Raw genomic sequence first — 19789 nt, forward strand, 5'->3', positions numbered from 1 at the left:
ACCCTCCCCCCGACCCTCTGGCGCTTTGCTGTTGTATGAAAACACAGCTGACCCTCATGGCCTTCCACTGTTCCTGTCAAACCAACCGATTACTCCATCTGTCCGTCCATCCATCCATCCGTCCATCCATCCATCCATCCATCCATCCATCCTCGACAGGGTCACTCAGGTTAGACCAGTAAATCAGGACTTTCACATCCTTTACTTTGACAACCCAGAGCACCAGCTTCATTACTGCAGATGAAGCCCTGATCCATTTGACTCTGGTTCCGAAGGAGTCCAGCTTCCTCTGGGTGAACATTATGAGTCGAGTCTCTTTCTGGCATCTTCACAATCTGATGAACTCTGGTGGTTTAGGGTTGAAGACCATAACCGACTCTAAAACCCAGAAACCCTCAACAACCAGTTTCTCCACATCGTCTTCAGATCTGAAGACTAAAGATGGCGCCTCGGCGAAGTCCAACACGCTCTGGGAAAAACCGGACTTTATGGAAGAGATCACCTCCCATAAATCTTTCATTCTCACAATTCGATTCAAAACGATTATTCATAATGATTTCTGCTTTAATCTATAGATGTACAAAGGATCCTCATGATCTACTCCAGTCTGCTTAGCAAGAGACATTAAAGCGTCTTTTCCACTTCCTGTCTGCGTCCTACCTTTAGCTTTAACAAAGCGTCCCGAAGACAGCGCCACCTTTCTGCAGAAAGCCTCCACTGTGGATGATAACATAATAGTTTCCATCCTGGAGTTTTTAGAAATCTGACAGTCTTTGCTGTTATCTAGTGAAGAATTATAGAAAATATACAGAATTCCTCATCAGGTTGGATAATTGTTCCTGAAAAGTATTCATGTCGCCTACGGATAAAAAAATCAGGATAGTGGAAACGACGAGTTATGACAACATTTCTGTCAGATCATTTCTGCATTGAACATGACAGCAAACCTCTGACCAATCACAACGCACCAATCGCTCCGGCCATTAGGGCCGACCTCCAACACCTGGAGCTCAGATCCAGCTCAGCTTCCCTGGGAATTTGGTGAAAACCAAAATGAGTCCAAATGTTTGGCTGTAATGAAGACGGAGCCGTTGAATCTTTCATTTTTGGAGTTTTCTTTGTTTTAGTGCCTTCTGTCTGCAGTTCAGTACGGTTCTCATGGAAACGTCCCACATCGCTACCAAACGCAGGCGGATAGACAATGGATTTGATTTTTAATATCTGAACTGCAGTGAGTGAGAATCTTGACTCTTATGTGATTTTGAGCACATCCCCACTGAATAAACTGCAGAACCAGCAGCCATATTATTACTCTGAGGTTCACCTGAACCCAGTTTGATCCCAGATTGGAGCTGAAGTATCTGGGTAACTGCCCCATTTCCTCTCGCCGGACTCAAACATCCCAGCGTGTCTGAATGTCCTCATGATGCAGATCAGCCAGGAAACGTCACATTTCTAACATCCATCCTGACTCTGTCCGTGTTTAACGGAGGATTTACTACAATTTAGAGAAAAACATCGTTAGAGTGTTTGGCTTTTCTGTCAGTCTTAAATAATCCACCTTTACCTGCTAAAGCTCAGCAGTAACGTTGCTGAATATTCGTCACTGAAGTGACGTTTCCATCATGGAGGCTGATTCAGCCTGAAGTAACACTTTATATGAAACGAAGAGCAGAATCAGTGGAGCTGAGGATAAAAACAGAAACGCTGCAGAACGGATCAAACGGCGGAGTCAGAGTTGGAGAAGCCGACCTGTTTTACACACACACACACACACACACACACACACACACACACACACACACACACACACCCACACACACACCATACATTGTTAATGGGAGTGAAGCACTCTGTGTTGACTGTGGCTGAGCAGAGAGGCGGCGAGACGTCAAACAGCATCAGCATCAAACTGTGCAGAGTTCAACGTCGGCTCGCCGGCGCCGCCCTGCTGCCGCGGCACGAACACTGCACCCTGCCTGACCTGCAGGTGCTGCTACACCATGCCTGTGACCTTTGACACCTAAGTGTTAATGCTGCAGATACAGCTGGTCATGTTTAATGGAAACCATCTGAGGCTTTAACTGACATGAGCAACAACTTCTACCGAGAACCAAACTGTCAGGAAGCCAGGAGATTGTTTTATACATAACGATAAAGAAAACACTCTGACTATGATGTTTCTTAAAACATCATCATTTTCCTTCAGGACCAACCAGAGATTCTTCCCTTGAATCTCTGGGGACTCGTTGACCATCTCAGCACCAGAGGTCCTAACATCATTCAGATCTTCTGTCTTAAACTAGATAAGTTTCCAGACTGGTTACGGTTGAAATACTAAATATTTAACTATGAAATGATCAAATATGTATTTGTGTCTATGAAAATGACTGTTCTGCATTCAGAGGGATGAAGGACAGCTGAGTCTATTAACGGTTAATGTTTCCGTTTAGTCAGGAGAAACTTGTGCAGGTGGAAGTTTTGACATCCCACCAACTTTCCATCAAGTTGATCCGAACCAGGATAAATAAACGCCTCCAGCAGACACTCAGCCTCCATCCGCTGTAAATCCAGTCCGCCTCGCTAAGGTCCAATAACGAGCCTGCTGGGACGGTTAAAGTCCTCGGTTCAAATCCCAGCAGTGTCTACTTCCTGACGTTATGTGGTACCGACCCATCTAACTGTTTAACAACCCAAACCCAGTCCGCAGCTCTGTGAGGATGAACTGATGTTAGCTGTGCTAACCGTAAAGCTGCAATCATTTACATGCAGAAGAACTTGTTAGCTGTGCTAGTTGTTAGCGCTAGCTAGAGGCTGTAGCCAGGGGGAAAGGTTAGCGTTTCAGTCCTGCTGCAGGTGAACATCCTGCATGAACAGATAAACTCCACACTAATCAGAAACCACAAGAGTCTTGGTCCAAGCAGTTTCTACATAATGCACTTCATCAGTCTAATTTTTACTCCAGTGTCTCCTAAGTAGGACCAGACAGGACTGGAATTGCTTATTTATGAAGAATTAAGAACTTTTATCTATTCTAAATTTCCTCATTAATGTATTTCACTCCAGGAAAGTTGAGCCTGAATCATTTGTTTCAACATAAAAACCAAAAACGTTCAAGAAACTCAATTAAAAAATGATCTGTGTTGAAGTAAAGTCAAATATTCCCTGAAGCGGACCAGGCAGAGTCTTAGGAACCGTCTCAGACCTTCGGGGTCAAGCAGCTGGACTCAGACACCCTCAGTAAAAACACTCGGCGGCCTGTTTGAAAGTCGTCAAACTGCATCTAAAGGTTTCTGACAGGTTCTTGTGTTCCCGGGCCGAGCTCTCTGTTTGCACTAATTAACACCTCCATTGTGTTCTGCTCCCAGTTGACCCGTTTCCAGCTCAAATAACCCCTAACATGAAACCTACAAACCTTTGAAGCTGCTACATGAACACAAGAAAACCACTGGCGATAATTTAATTTGATGTTGGTGTTACCACCCTGCTGCCCCTGTGGTTCCATCATGACCCAGATAATTCAGGGTATTTGAAACCCCGGGGTTTTGTACAGAACAACATTTTCTGAACCTCCAGAATAACGAAAGCATGAATGAAAGCCACTGAAGCTTTGTTTAGTGGTAGCTCTGCTCATCACCTGCTAAATGTCTTCAGTGAAGCATGGGGGTTGCTGTGTAATGATGCGGGACAGATGGGTTCTGATTGGTGTTGGGGTTAGTAGGAGGAGACCTTTCACATTAAAAAGCACTGATCATGGTGCTCAAGTTGAGCTAACCTCAACACCAACGTACGGACGTCTCCACTGAGGAAACATCGTTCCCTCCATCGTTCAGTGACATCATGGGTTCTGGGTTCTGGTGATCGGTTGAACCCGGTCAGGGAACCAGCTTGTCTAGAGACGCTGTGTGTTAGCTGGTTAAAGCGTCTGGGTCATAAACAGAAGATCCTCTAATTCCAGCTTTATCATTAATTTACCTCAACTAATGATATCAGGTGCAAAATAATTTCCTTTGAAAGACAGAAAAATGTCCACATGAGGTCAAACTCTGGATTCTTTGTTTTAACTGTAAAATCTGGACAAAGGTTCTCCACAGTAATCCTGATCCATTCGGTTCAGATTCTTGATGCCATGATGAGATCATGGCTGCCCAGATTAGATGGTTTCCTGAAACTCCTGACTCCCAGCCAGCTCAAGTGAAGACAAGAGGCTGTTTGTTTCCTGTACTGTAGATGTACAAACACAAATCTCTCCCATCTTCTTCTGAAAAACATTAATCTCCATTTTCCATCAATCCGATCATTCCTCACATGCTTTCCTCCTATAGATCTCCAGCAGCTGTTAGACGGTGAGTTTTGTGGATGAAGGACGGACAGCATCTCCATGATTACAGCTGCTCCTAAATGCCATTTCAGGTCAGTGGATTAGGATGCTGCCTTAATGCTGCAGCAGTGTGTGTTTGTGTGTGTTTTGTGGTGGATTAGTCTTTATTTGAAGTGTGAGGTCTGATTTAATCTGCAGGTCGCAGTAAACAGATGCAGTGATCCGGCCTGTGTGAACGCAGCGTTCCCTGCCAGTGTTATACAACACACTCTGGAGATTAACGCGGCGATTTCACTGTTTTAGCACCGCTGGTTCCTGCAGAGGGTGATGCCATTTGATACACGCGTTAGGACTGATACCGCCGCCTCCGATGGGCGAGGGGAATCTGGTGTCACTTACGGACCGGACCGTTGGATGGTCCAGTTCAAACAACCGACACATCCTCAGGTCATCAATCACCCCAACTGGAACCGGTCCATCATTTCATTACAGACACAGAACCAAACATCCTACAGACACGAAGCTGACCTTGAGACAATAATGGAGAAGTGTCAGATTTTAGTGCTTGTAGAATTTCTCTTTAGTCTTTGGCTAAAGACCATGAGCCATTTCTCCCGCTAGCGCTAGGCTAACGCATTTGTTCTGGTTGTATTTACCCAGAATGCCCTGCATTGTAGTCCACTTCTTGCTTTTGGAGCCGTTTCTGGTCTGCTTGGCTTTCACTTATGCATTCAAACTGAACCAGAGTTCACTTCAACCGAACAGAGACCAATGTTTGGAGACGGACCAGAGTTTGGGTCAAAGGTCGATTGTGCATTCACACCTCAGAAAAAGGAAGCAGACTTTCTACGCTGACGGACTGGAGTTGGAGTGAGGCAGACTAAAAACATAAAGTTTTTATGTCTATAGATAGTTACAACAAGACTGAACCTGAAGTTATCACCATGGAAACACAACATCTTTACAGAGGAGCAGCATTACTGAAGTTTAGATTAGATTTTAAAGTTTTTCTGGGAGAACTAGTTCACAGGCTAGTAGTAGAACATCTTATAAAACTAGTCAAAGTTATTTGTGTTTTCTGAGAGTCGGACACTGAGGAGGATGTGGCCAGCTGTGGTGATGAGAACCGACCAGCTGTGGTGATGAGAACCGACCAGCTGTGGTGATGAGAACCGACCAGCTGTGGTGATGAGAACCGACCAGCTGTGGTGATGGGAACCGACCAGCTGTGGTCATGGGAACCGACCAGCTGTGGTGATGAGAACCGACCAGCTGTGGTCATGAGAACCGACCAGCTGTGGTGATGAGAACCGACCAGCTGTGGTGATGGGAACCGACCAGCTGTGGTGATGGGAACCGACCAGCTGAGGTGATGAGAACCGACCAGCTGTGGTCATGAGAACCGACCAGCTGTGGTGATGAGAACCGACCAGCTGTGGTCATGAGAACCGACCAGCTGTGGTCATGAGAACCGACCAGCTGTGGTGATGAGAACCGACCAGCTGTGGTGATGAGAACCGACCAGCTGTGGTCATGAGAACCGACCAGCTGTGGTCATGAGAACCGACCAGCTGTGGTGATGAGAACCGACCAGCTGTGGTGATGGGAACCGACCAGCTGTGGTGATGGGAACCGACCAGCTGAGGTGATGAGAACCGACCAGCTGTGGTGATGAGAACCGACCAGCTGTGGTGATGAGAACCGACCAGCTGTGGTGATGAGAACCGACCAGCTGTGGTGATGAGAACCGACCAGCTGTGGTCATGAGAACCGACCAGCTGTGGTCATGAGAACCGACCAGCTGTGGTCATGAGAACCGACCAGCTGTGGTCATGAGAACCGACCAGCTGTGGTGATGAGAACCGACCAGCTCTGGTGATGAGAACCGACCAGCTGTGGTCATGAGAACCGACCAGCTGTGGTGATGAGAACCGACCAGCTGTGGTCATGAGAACCGACCAGCTGTGGTCATGAGAACCGACCAGCTGTGGTGATGAGAACCGACCAGCTGTGGTGATGAGAACCGACCAGCTGTGGTCATGAGAACCGACCAGCTGTGGTCATGAGAACCGACCAGCTGTGGTGATGAGAACCGACCAGCTGTGGTCATGAGAACCGACCAGCTGTGGTGATGAGAACCGACCAGCTGTGGTCATGAGAACCGACCAGCTGTGGTCATGAGAACCGACCAGCTGTGGTCATGAGAACCGACCAGCTGTGGTGATGAGAACCGACCAGCTGTGGTCATGAGAACCGACCAGCTGTGGTGATGAGAACCGACCAGCTGTGGTGATGAGAACCGACCAGCTGTGGTCATGAGAACCGACCAGCTGTGGTGATGAGAACTGTCTGTATGAGTTTAGATTTTAAGTTCATAAAGTTCATTTGTGTCCAGAAAGGCTTTTTTTACTGCACACATTGGTGTGTAAATGCTAGAAACGGCAAAATCATCAAAATAAAAATCATTAATGACAAAATGAAGGCCTTAGTTTGGACCCTGAGTGTAATTTAGATTTTATTATAGCAGGAAGAAATGTATATTTGCACATCTAAATTTTATAGTTACGTTTCATAGTTCGTGTAAATGGATCTGAAAACCAGTCTGCAGGTTTCAATAATCTACCGATTAACTAACTGCGTCACAGTTTGGTTATTTTTACAAACATTTGAAATATCCTTACCGCCAATGAAATGATCCGGCTCGTGTTTCCTCTGGAGATTAATCAGCTGTTGCTAAGCAGAAAAGTTTCCCACCTTCACAGGAAGGAATGAAATTTTCTCTCCACTGTTTTACCGCCTTTGTTTTTACGTCCCTGAATCCAACAGCATCCAACCGGAGCAACGAAGTGGAAAACGGCGCTTACTCTCAAGATGGCGAAAGATAATTAAACAAGAAAAAAATGGCGACAGCGCGCCGGTGATGGGGGATGTGACGTCATGTAGGAACTATTTTAAAGTCCAGTCAAAATGGATCCGTGGACTGTATTAAATTAAATATACAAACATCAGCGACTCCTTAAAAATCTCAGGAACTGTCTGCGATGACAGAGACCGGAAATGTTTCCACATTAGGAACAAATTTTAATCACCATAAATGCAAAACTTTTCATTCACAATGAAACCCTGCTTGAACCTAACAGACAGAGGTGTGACCAAGTCACTGAGTTGCAAGTCTCAAGTAAGTCTCAAGTCTTTGTCCTCAAGTCCGAGTCAAGTCTCAAGTCAGGAACCTTTAATTTCAAGTCATTTCGAGTCGTTTTTATTTTATTTTATTTTTTATAATTTGCAATTATACATAAAATTCAAATAATAGACCATTTGTTCGTGTAGCTGAACACAAAGTATAAAAAACATTTTTAAATTGGACCACTTTATTGCCCAGTTCTGTTAAACTTGATATTCAATAAAAAAGACGAAAATGCTGACATTTCCACAGCACAATACAAAGAACCATAACAGCAGTTTTTTCCTCTTTTCTCTGACCTGTCAAAACAATATATTGTCAATATAATTTCCCAACATAGATGTCTTCAAATACACCAACCATCCTTAGATGATACTAGACCCGGCTCATCATCATGATGGGACAGAGAGACTCTGTTCCCTGTGTTCAGGTCCAGAATCTGCTTTCTGTTCCGGAGCCCCGCTCACTATCCACCGGCTTCCTGAGCTAACACGGTGCACATTATTTGTGGAGGCATTTGAAGGACCGGATTTATGGTAAATAATCACCAATTTAACCCGGAGTACACATGCTAACACGAAGTTAGCTAAAGTCAGCTATCTTACAGCAAAAGAAAAGCGCCACCTACCGATCTTTGTGAAGCTTCAAATGCCGGACAAAGTTGGACATCGTGGCATTTCCATCCGATATTCTCTTCTTGCATGTTTTACAAGTTGCAGTTCGGTTTTTAGTCGAAAGTTCATAACCTACGTAGCCAAAAGAAATTACTCGCGGAAGCATATTCGAGCGGTTATTTCGTATTTCGTTCCCTGAGCTCTGTAGCTTTGCCGCGTTTTTTTAAACGTCCAAATCCTGTTAATTTGATTGGTTGTGCTGCAGCTACGTACACATACATACATAAGGAGAGAGGAAAACCATAGTGACGGTCTGCGCATATTGATACGGAATGAGTGACATTAATTAATGACGCCACTTTATAAATAATGTGTTTTAAATTTTAAGACTTTGAGTAAAAAATATCAAGTCTTTTCAAGTAAACAGCTTCAAGTCGAGTCAAGTCTCAAGTCAATGGCATGAAAGTCAAAGTCAAGTCCGAGTCTTTGAGCATTTTTTCAAGTCAAGTCTCAAGTCGTGATTTTAACAACTCGAGTCTGACTCGAGTCCAAGTCATGTGACTCGAGTCCCCACCTCTGCTAACAGATAATAATAATAATAATAATAATAATAATAATAATAATAATAATTTCCTGTCTGAACTAAAATCTCTGAATCCCTCAAATTTATTATTAATAAAAATAGCAATATATTTCTTTCTAATTAAATAAAATATTTCCCCAAAACTGACTATTTTTTTATTTAGTTAATTTTGTTTTTTGTTTGCTTGTATGCTTTTTCTACTTTCTTTTAATTAATTAATCTTTTATCTGAAATATGTATTTCTATATTTCTTAAATTTATCCTTTGATTGTCTAACCATGGATTCTGTTTATATCTTGTTTTTGATGTGATTAATTAATGCAGAACCTGATTGTTTTGTTTGGGCAGCAGGGAGAAAATGAGAAGAGGAAAAATGATAAAAATCTGTTTTATGATTTCAATAATGTAAAATTAAAGAGACTTTTGTTGACGCATCACCTGAATCTGCCTTATTTCATACATTTACCAATAACTCTACAAGATGTTAAGCTTTATTTTACTGGTTCACAATAACATTTGATAAGTTCATGAAGCAGCTACATGTCTGACCTCTGACCTCTGACCTCGGGTGAACAGATGTCATTTTCCCCGTTAGCCAGCAGCTGAAAGGTTCTGCTCAGATGTCGGTCAGGTTCTGGGGATTTTCTCAGATTCCTGAAGTTTCTCCTAGTAGTTTGGTAATAAAGGTGTGAAGTCAGTCCTGATGTGAACGCCGCAGCGCCGATTCAGACCCAAACAGAACCGTTTTACTTCAGAGGCTTAGAGCTGTTGAGCACATCCAGAGCTCCGCTAAGCTGCCGAGGCAAAATACGCTTTGTTTGCTGAAAATCTCCTCAGAAAGCCTCACAACAGAAACACAGGACAGATTATCCGCTGCTGGAGAGGAAATGAAATTCTTCAGATGGGGCACTTAAACGGGCTCAGGGATGATGCTGTGTGTGTGTGTCAGTGTGTGTGTGTGTGTGTGTGTTTCCTGAAACTGTTTCAGAAACTGAGTTCATGATGTCATCCTGGTTGTTATATTTCTTCCAAAATTGTTGAGTTTCCAGTTGTTCATGAAGGACTGATAAGTTCAGACAGCAACCGTCGCTGCGCTCAGTTTCCAGCTGCAGTTATCGCGTCTGTGATGGTTTTCTATGAGTTTGAAGTTTCCACATGTTTATTCTACCTGAATGTCCCCCCACAACCTTTCAAACTTGATATTTTTTCTGGACTTTGACTAGACCGCTCCACCACTACAGCGGGCAGCAGGTGCAAATGCATTGAAAACACATGAATGACACAAACTCAAAAATACAAACACACACACACACAAAAAATAACACAAACAAAAAAAATGCTGCAATCACAGAAGCAAAGATGCCTGAAATATCAAAAACAACAGAAAATATAAAAACTTGCTCCAAGTCCTCCAGGCCACTAGGGGGAGTGGACCAACAAACAATATGGGAGCCGGCAGTAAAGACTTGATGTCACAATCTAACAGGAAGTCCAGGAGAAAGTTGGAGAAATAAAGGAAAAGAGTCTTTTATAATTTTATAGGTTAGCAGCATATTAACAGAGGTAACGTTACCTCCACCAGGCTCCCCCTGGTGGTCTGGAGGACTTTATCTTTGCTGTTGTTTGGATATTTTTAAAATATTTTTTCAGTGTACATAATTCATGTGTAAACTGTTTGCACCAGTCGTCCGCCATCTTGACTATTTCCTTCAATCTGCTCCGAATGTGAATCTTAACATTTTACTCTGAAAATCTTCAAAGTTCATGATGGACTTGATGACGGCAACGGGTTGTTCTGGTTCTGGTTGTTCTGCTGGGCAGCAGCAGTTGCTGCTCTGACATCATTGCTGATGTCTTTCAACCCTGGAGCTGTTTTATAACAAACCTGAACTATGACAGCCAAACTGCTTCTAAACTGAAACGATGATCAGATATTCAGTTCATTTCATGATCAGCTAATCGAAGCAGTGAGGGTGTACTTAGTTTCCTTTCTCATCTTTTCCACTTTCTGTTCATGTTTGCTCATTAAATCCCAACAGGCTGGAATCTGTTGTGGGTTTTTGTATATTTGAGGTTTATAGGCTGTAAACACCTTTTATTACATCCTGATATTTAACGCGTTTGAACTGAATATGTTTCTGATTTGAGCTTCAGACTTTCATGAAGCTGAAACCTAAAATAAAACCAGTTTGTGGTAAATTGAATCTGGACATTGATGGAAAACTATTTTGTGCTGAATTGTTGGTGAAAACTGAACCATCTGCTTTAAGAACGAGACTGGAGATTTTCCTCCAGTCGAACCAGTTCAACAGAACCCAGTGACCCATCAGGAAACTGGTTCCCATTAAGGGTTTTCAGGAACCAGTTCGACTGGCAGGAATCGGGAATTTGAGGGATATTCTCAGGTTTTGTGTTGGCGCCGTTTGGATGCTGGATCATCCCAGTAATGATGCTGGGCTGAGATCCGACGCGGTTCTCCTCACCGTCACGGACCCAGAACCAGCTGGTTCTGACCAGGTTGTGATAGGTTTGGGTTTTCCACTACAGATTAGTTTGATTCCACTTTTTATTTTTATATTGTTTAGTTTTAATAAGTTAAAGTAGCAGTTTTAGTTTTTTAATTCAGAGTATTGAGATTATTTTATGTCATTTTATTCGTTTTAGTAAACTGTAACGGTTTTGGTTCTGGATAATTGGAGTTCTGCTGTTCGGGATGGAAACCCAGTCCTGAACCTTCAGAACTTATTATATCTACATTTTAAATATTTGGCTGCAGAGAATCATTTCTTGTGGTAACATATTAATATGCATCGAGGGAGAAAACATCAGGATCTTCATTTTCTGTTATTCATGGAAAAGTAAAGATTAGTGAACATAAAGAAAACAATAAAAACTAATTAAAGCTAAAGAAATGTACATCTAGAATGTGCCGACAGTCTGAGGTGATTTTCACTGTTGGACGATTCAGTTACTTCCTGATGACTCACTACTGCCCTCTGGCGGCCGTTCAGTTAAAGGAGAATTAAATCATCACCTGAAGTCTTCATCATCCTCATCATCCTCATCATCTGCAAACCAAAGTTAAACCATCAAACTGTTTTTAATCAGCAGACACTTTTTAATAGTTTCAGATAAAATCATCTGTAAAATAGAAACAATTAAAGGTAGAAGAAGAGAAATATATAAATAGATCCCAGTCCTGGCACAAAACTTGAATTAAATTACTGCAACAGTAATTTTATATTTACTGTTGCAGAAGTTTAAAGATAAAAATTGGGAATAATAATAATGAAAAATGGGATTAATGAGTTAAAATGTTTCTTTTACAAAATTAACCAAATATTTATTAAAGTGTTTGATTTGTTCACTTTGTTCTGTTTCAGTTGAAAAATGTTTGTGATTTGAACCATTAATTAAATGGAGTTTAAAGGAATCTGATGGTTTATTAGAAGTTTGTAACATGAGTTTCATCTCATTTCATTTCTGATTTTCCTTCCAGGATCTTCATCAGGATTAAATCAACTCCTTCAAAATAAAACGATTTTATTTAGAATTAAGCATTTATGTGATGCTTGAACCGTTACAGTCACACCCAGACTGGTTTTTCCTCCCAGTGGTTCCCGTTACGAACCGATGCTAACGGCTAACGGCCGAACGCTGCTGGTCCCGTTTCCGTCTGAATAAATAATCCTGAATGTTTCTCTCCATCCAGACACGTTGAGTTTCCCCTCAACGTGTCTGGATGAGGTTCTGAGTCAGTCAGGGCTGATAGTGTCTGTACTGGGACTGAGGCGCAGCAGGGTTGCTGGTTCCAAACCGGAGCGGCGGCGTTGAGCCAGCAAAGGGAGTCCTGTAACTGTGGGAGGAGGGGAGTCCGAACCCGGCGCCCAGGCCCGGCACCGCCGGGCCCCGCCCCGCTCCGGGCCCCGCCCCCAGCATCCCGGCGTACGGCGGCGCCCCGTAGGAAAGTCCCAGGCCTCCAAAGGGCCGGTGGGCGTGCTGGCCAGGGGCGGGGATCACAAGCGGCGCCACGTTCCGGCCCGGCGTGTCGAAGGAGAACTCCGGCGGGGGGCTGCTGGGCTTGGAAGGCGTGGAGGTCAGGGGGTCGAACTCCTGGCCTCCTGCTGAGCCGTACAGAACCGGAGGGAAGGAGGCGGCGTAGCCTTCAGGGGCCACCGGCAGCGGCGGCGTGGCGGCCGGGGAGGACAGCACGCCACTCAGCAGGGGGCGGGTCCAGTCGTCCTTGAAGATCTGGACGGTCAGCGTGGCGACGAGCGGCAGCAGCCGGTTGGTGACGTGGGCCAGAACCAGCTGCTCGTTGGCATCCCGCCGGATCCGGACGTGGGCGGAGCCAGCCTGAGCACAGAGAGGGTCAGAGGTCAGAGATATTCAGCCAGAACTGAGGAAACAGCTCGTTCCCATGACAACCCGACAGCGCCAACGCTTGGGTCCGAAGAGAACGTCGATGTGGATCCAAACAGTGAACGCCGGTGTGTGTCCCGGCCTCGCTCTCCTCATGAGGACGATCAAACGTGGAAAAGGACACAGAGAGAGAGGGAGGGCAGGCGGGCGGGCGAGCGAGCGGCCCCGGGGGCAGGAGTGCAGTCAGGGGGGTCAAATGGGTTTGGACAGCTGCTCCGTTAGCGCTGGGCCAACAGCGAGCAGAAACATCCACACATGACAACAAGCAGCACCGCGGGGCAGCGATAGCTCCAAAAACCATCACAGCAGGCAAAACAAAGGTAAACACTGCAGGCTGCGCCACCTGCAGGCCGGCAGAGGAACTGCACCTCACAGGACAACTACACTCAACTGAGACTTTCAGTTTTTATTCATGGTTATTGTGCCACAGGTTATTGTAGAAGTGGCACTTCTACACATGATGATGTTTTCAGTGTTTCCACAACAAGAACTTTCCTTCATCTTGTTGTTTTTCTGCAGCAATAATCATAAATTTATCCTAAATGAACAAACCCAGTCTGACTGCTGCAGATCTGGAGGAATTTTTATTTACAGTCAGTTTCATCCATCAACTTTATGCACAGTAACCATGAATGTAATTAACTTAAAATAACATTAGGCATGTTTCATTCTTAAAGTTTGTTCCAAGACTTTTGGTAGCGTGTTTATTAAATCCTTTAGCTTTGTCTGGTACTCTGCATTATTTCACTATTTTATATTCTTTTATCTATTTGATTTATTTTAGTGTGTGGGTTTGTTGTGTAGTCTGTCAACTGACTTATTATTTTATGTTTTTTTTATTTCTACTTTTCGGTTTCAAAAGAAAAAAATTAAGTTTGATGAAAGAATCAAAATATTTTCTTAAACTTCAAATTTATGGTAAATAAAAGCTGAAGAAAATAAATATTGTTTCTCTCTGTTGATGTATTATATAAAAACAACTGCTAAAGTATTTCAGAACTAAACATTCCTGCCTTACATTAATCCATCATGGCCGCCCGTTTCTTTTCCACTAAAATATATTTTTGGTCCTAAAAACAACAAAACATTTGTGAATAAAGAGTTCAGATGGTAAAATAAGAGTCTGGATTGTTCCACCAGGAGGTTCTGAATCCCTGATATCATGAAAAGCTGTGCCGTGTGTTAAATGGGCTCCAGCTGAGCGGTTCTGCTGAGTAATCGGACCTTTTGTCTCCGGGTCTCCCCGCTCCCCGGCCAGCTGGACCCGGAAGACGACGTCAGAACCGACTCAGCGCGGTGACGGTTGGTCCGCATGAATGACTCATCCCGCCTGGATGGGCCCACCGCTGACGCTCTCAGCCCACCAATCACAAAGCACCCAGACCCACCAGCCGTCCAATCACAGCCACCTACCAGAGACCCAAAGCCAACGGTCCAGAAATGCTCGTTCCGGACCTCCAGGACGCCGTCCAGAGTCGACACCTGAGTGGACACAAACAGAAACAATCTGAGTCTCTAAAACAAAGATCAATAAATTTTAAATTACAATAAACTGGAAGACATTTTAAATATCCAAAATAAAGAAACAACAAATAAAATGAATTATGAAAACAAAACTGTCCTTCAAAAAGACCCACAGAACAAAACGGAAAACTTTCATCACTCAGTTTCTGAAAGAGAAAAGCGATAAATCAAATGGAAATTATTGAGTTCATTTTAATTTATCATCCGATTTATTGCTTATAGTCACTGGCCAATAAATCTCTGCACATTTTGATATGAATAATAAACCATTTCAGCTGTTTATGTTGGATTTATCCCAGATTAGGAGCAACTGGGTTGGAAACTCATGATGAAAGAAAATAAATCTAAAATTCTTAGAGTCTACAGGTATAATATAAATTAATTATATTATATTATATTATATTATATATATTACATTGCATTACATTATATTACATATTACATTATATTACATTATATTTTAGCACCAACATCGGTGCAGCTCTGATTCATAAAACCAGGCTGATTTTAATAACTGATGTTTGTTTCCATCTTGTTGCTGTTTGTGTTTCTGAAGGGGAGGGAGTCGGTCATGTGACTGATGATGATGCAGCAAAGGATTGTGGGATGCTTAACTGAACCAGAGAAGTAATGCCAGTGGTGTCATCGGTTTCCATGGTGTTGGAAGAGATTAATATTATTGGTAAATATTGATGTTTCCTCCAAACCTGCAGCTGAACATGAATCTTGTCCTTTATTCAGTTTGTCCTGCATTGACCTTTAACCTTTAACCTGTCGGGTTGAGCGCTTTACGCTCTGACGTTGGGCTGAATCTGCTGGACTCAGAGCTTCTCCTCTAAACTTTCTTCAAGTAGTCTGGATTTGACCTTTGACCCTTTCTGTACTTGCTTCTATCAGATTATTAAAGACATATTTATTCTTTGGCGATGTGTGAAACATATGCATCTAAACATTTTGTCTCAAAATCCTAAACCTCTCCACGGTCAAACGTTCACATTTCTTAGTTATTGTTATTATTAATATTATTATTATTAATAATAATTATGACCCAATCTGGATAAATGGTTGGATCTGAATATTTCTCGGTTCCTGCTGCTGTGATGCAAAACTAACGAATGTTTGAACTAGTCCCAGTCTGAAACGCCTCCAAACCAATAAATGTAGCAAAAATAATTTTATTTTACTTCTTTCATCCAAAGATAAAATCCTGATGAGTTTAGAGTGAAGGGTTCGATCCAAGACGTTTTTCTGACGCGTCGTTTTAACACGTCTGCATGATGATCCGTTAATCTGACGATTCACACCAGGAGGAAACGTCCCAGTGTTTCAGATTAAGCTTTAATAAATGCAACCATGCTGCGTGTTTTCATAACTTTGAGGTTTGAATAGTTTTACAAGCTGTCATAGGAACATTCAGACATGACCTCTGACCTCTCTGAGAAGCTTGTCCAGCTGGCCGATGATGTGTGACGGCGTAGTCTGAGAGAGACAGGAGGACAGCAGTGAGACATCCGACAGCAACATGGAGGCTAAACATGAGCGGCGGCGTCTCTGACCTGCAGCAGCACCTTGCCGCTGTAGACGCTCATGGGATACATGGTGCCAAAGGTCATGAGGGCGATGGCGACGGCCGACGCCGTGTCCACCGCGTTGTAGTTACTGGACACAGAGAGGAGGACGGCGTGAGACGGACCCAGACGGTGTGGGACGCGGGACTCTGAGTGCTTACTTGATTTCTATCAGCATGTAGGTGACGCAGAGGGACGTCGCTCCGGCCAGGTTGATGAGGACAAACGGGTTCATCCGAGGAAGCAGGACGCTGCTGAGACCCGGAACGACGCCGCACAGACTGGAACCGAGCGGAGAAACAGAAACGGGATGAGAGACGGGATCTAATCCGGTTTGAACCAGCAAACCGAATCCAGAGCTAAACGGCTCCAGCTGGAATCCTGCAAGGTGAAAATGTTCATCACTGGAAAAGCAGCTTCAGACCAAACGTCCATAAAACATTTTTAATTCGTTAAGTTTAGGCTCAAACCTGAAGCTCCGCCCAGTTTTGATCTGTTTATGTGTCATAAATATTAATGTGTTTGTTTCTGAGGTGATTTGACAGAAAAGTTCATTTCTGAGTGAAAGTGAACATAAATACCAATAATTAGATCTATCAGCTGTTCACACGGCGATGAAAGCAGATTAAATCAGATCATATTTCACAGAATTCGTCACAATCTGAGCAAAAAACAAAACCAACCTGTGGAAAAGTCCAACTTTCTGTCAGCTTTTTAACTTGTGAATTGTTCTGTTGTAAAGTTTCTGCCACATTTTTCTATTTATTTATAAGTTTCACAAACACAATGAAAAGTTTTGTTACCAAAACCAGAACAGAACAATCTGATCCAGTTTCCCAAAGTGATGGAGGTTAAACAAACCGACAATAACAACATAAATAAACCCATTTCTAGAGAGGTTATTATTTCACTTTACATTCATTCATTCATAAGCTGATCAAATTCAGGCTTTAATTTGGCATCAGAAACCTAATCGATTCACAAAGCTTCTCAACATCTGGGTCAAAACTTCACAGAAACATTTAAAGCAGAACAGAACCAGCCTCATCGGATCCAAACCTCCTGAAGAAAAAACAGTTTTCTGTTTTATCTAGAAAGTTCATCTCCTTTCAACAAAAACATCAAGTTCTTGTTTTGTTTTAAATGGAAGATGAATAAAGTTTATTGTTATAATGTTTGACCAGACCGGAGTGACAGGACGAAGCCGGACCCGGTTCCTGTTGGGTTCCTGCTGCCTCCAGCTGAGACGTTTGGTTCTGGAAAAAGGCCGATAAATGAAAACGTGGACCAATCCCAGCAGAACTAATGGACTTTAGGGCTCATTAACTGGGACGGACCCAGTAAAGCAGTTTGAAACAACTGAGTTATGAACATTTTTATTTCTCCATCTCAGCAGAAACATTCAGATAAATCCTAACAACAAACAGGATGAATCGGTTCTAATCGGTTCTAATCGGTTCTAATGGTTCTAACTCCGGTGGGAAACAGCAGAAGAAGAAAGGTTCAGCTTTCTGCCACCTGTGGATCCGGGAACGGTTTGGGATCAGGCTGAAGGGCACTTCGGCAGGACTCTGGTCTTAATGCGACGTGACACGTGAAGACGAGGCGTGGGAGGACGTTCCCATGATGCATCACGTGAGCAGGACGCTTTTAGCCGTGGCGGCTGAGTGACGGGGTGTCGGGTCGGTTTAATCAGGAAGTGACTGATGGGCGTCTAATAGGAACCGGCCGCTCATCAGTGGCTGCTGTCATCAGACCCAACAGGTTTCACCACTGGTGACACAAAACCAGCTGGATGTGGCCTAGAATACGACCAGAGCGTTAAAACACGGTGGTGGAGGAGTGATGATCTGGGCTGGGTTTACAGCTACAGACCAGGACGCAAACAAACACCAAACATCCACAAGCTGTCAGTAAAATTTAAATCATTTCAGCCACTCATTCAGACATGTTGGTGGACAAAGTGACGAGTTTCTTTACTTCAGTTCTGATCCACTGGTCAAATAATACTAAAGTTAAAGTAAAAGTAGCTGTTAAATAGTTAAAGTGCTGCAGTATGTGTTTTCTGAGAAACTACTGAGAACTTAAAAATGACAAGGCATTTCATCTGAGCAGAGCTGGAAAAATCAGGAACATTTCAGCTACAAAGGTCAGATCAGTAACTAAAATAATTTTATCCGAACCTAAAGCGGGTTCAGATAAAGGGATGGATGAGAGACGCAGCCGCCATTTCCACCCAGTGGGAAACAAAATGGTTTAAACTGCATATCAGCGTCTGTTGAAATTCACTGCATTGACTTTAATTTACTCCACTGACACAAACAGAGAAACAGAGAAAAAGTTTTACTTTCATCCATAAAATGAAGTGAAAGTAAAAAGTATAATTATCAAAAACTGAACTTCAGTATTTGAGGAACTTCCTGTTGCTACTGGCCAAATCTCTCAGATGAAGACGAACTGATCAGTAAACCGAGAGCTTTGCCTTTTGGTTCAGCTGTTTTCACCACAATCACTGCAGACGCGTCATCAACCCGTCATCCATCTGCTGCTCAGTCACAAACAAAACCTGAGACACTTAAACTCCTCCACCTGGCCAGGGCCCGGTCTACGACCTGAAGTAGGCAGGTCAACACCATGGCCTCAGAGTGGAGGTGATGATTTTCATCAGGCATCTAATCAACTTGGTTTGGGTCTTTTAACAGATTCTGACTTTAATAATTAGAAACTTCTGTAGTCTGAGTATTTTCAGACAGTTTCTTACTAATAATTACATAAAGAAATCAATTTTAGTCCAAAAATAACAACAAAAGTTCTGTCTGAGCTTCAGAAAGTCGGAATAAATGAACCAGAAACTGGTGAAGAACCGCTGCCAGAACCAGAAACCCAAACAGCGCCGGCCCGGTGTTCCAGGAACAGATTAACGGGTCAATGAAAACCTCTGCAGGCGGAACATCCGAGTGTCAGACTGAATATCCGGCGCGTCAAAAGTCAGCGCTGCGGGGCGGCGTCCGTCGGAGGCGTGGAGTTGTCACCACGAAGCGAAGCAAAGCCAGGCGAAACGCGGCGCGGCGCCACGAGGAGTTTGTCATTAGATGTTTAGTAACAACAGCGGCGTGGATGTTAGCACATAATTAATGTCAAAACACGCCGTGATGCTCGCTGCCCTCCGGCTGGACAGAGAGAGGAAGACGAGGAAGCAGGAGGAAGATGAGGATCAACATTCCAGCTCTTCCTGCTGGTTTCCAGCAGCTCCTGAATAATGGAGGCGCTGCAGAAGGACGGCGGTTCTGGGAATCAGGAGAGCAGGTTCCTGTTCACCTCAGGACACGGAGCGTCTGTCTGAGACCGGGCAGAACCGGATCAGAACCAGGGCCAGAACCAGGCCCAGAGCTGGGCCAGAACCAGGCCAGAACCGGATCAGAACCAGGGCCAGAACCAGGCCCAGAGCTGGGCCAGAAACCTGGATCCGCTCAGTAACTTTTATCAACCAGAGAAACGTTTGAAGTTTCTCCTGCTTGCAGATTTGATGTTTTTATCCAGAAGTTCATTCTGTGTAATAATGATTAAATTAGT

At 43.6% G+C, this 19789-nt stretch overlaps 1 protein-coding gene and 1 long non-coding RNA gene across 2 annotated transcripts in view; both read right to left on the bottom strand.

Moving 5' to 3' along the window:
- The window catches only part of LOC114138086 (uncharacterized), a 29292-nt gene extending 22081 nt beyond the window's left edge, over positions 1-7211 (bottom strand). Inside the window, exon 1 of the long non-coding RNA XR_003594155.1 lies at positions 7003-7211. This is a non-coding gene — a long non-coding RNA (uncharacterized LOC114138086). The remainder of the gene's footprint in view (positions 1-7002) is intronic.
- A 5017-nt stretch (positions 7212-12228) lies between these two features.
- Positions 12229-19789, bottom strand: part of slc30a6 (solute carrier family 30 member 6) — a 52120-nt gene continuing 44559 nt past the window's right edge. Inside the window, exons 11-15 of the mRNA XM_028007051.1 lie at positions 16378-16497; positions 16205-16307; positions 16080-16127; positions 14538-14606; positions 12229-13058 (exon numbers count right to left, since the gene is read on the bottom strand). Of these exons, the coding sequence (XP_027862852.1) occupies positions 12462-13058; positions 14538-14606; positions 16080-16127; positions 16205-16307; positions 16378-16497 (937 nt within the window). The 3' untranslated portion in view covers positions 12229-12461. The remainder of the gene's footprint in view (positions 13059-14537; positions 14607-16079; positions 16128-16204; positions 16308-16377; positions 16498-19789) is intronic.

Source organism: Xiphophorus couchianus, chromosome 22 (assembly GCF_001444195.1).
Source record: "Xiphophorus couchianus chromosome 22, X_couchianus-1.0, whole genome shotgun sequence".
Taxonomy (NCBI): domain Eukaryota; kingdom Metazoa; phylum Chordata; class Actinopteri; order Cyprinodontiformes; family Poeciliidae; genus Xiphophorus; species Xiphophorus couchianus.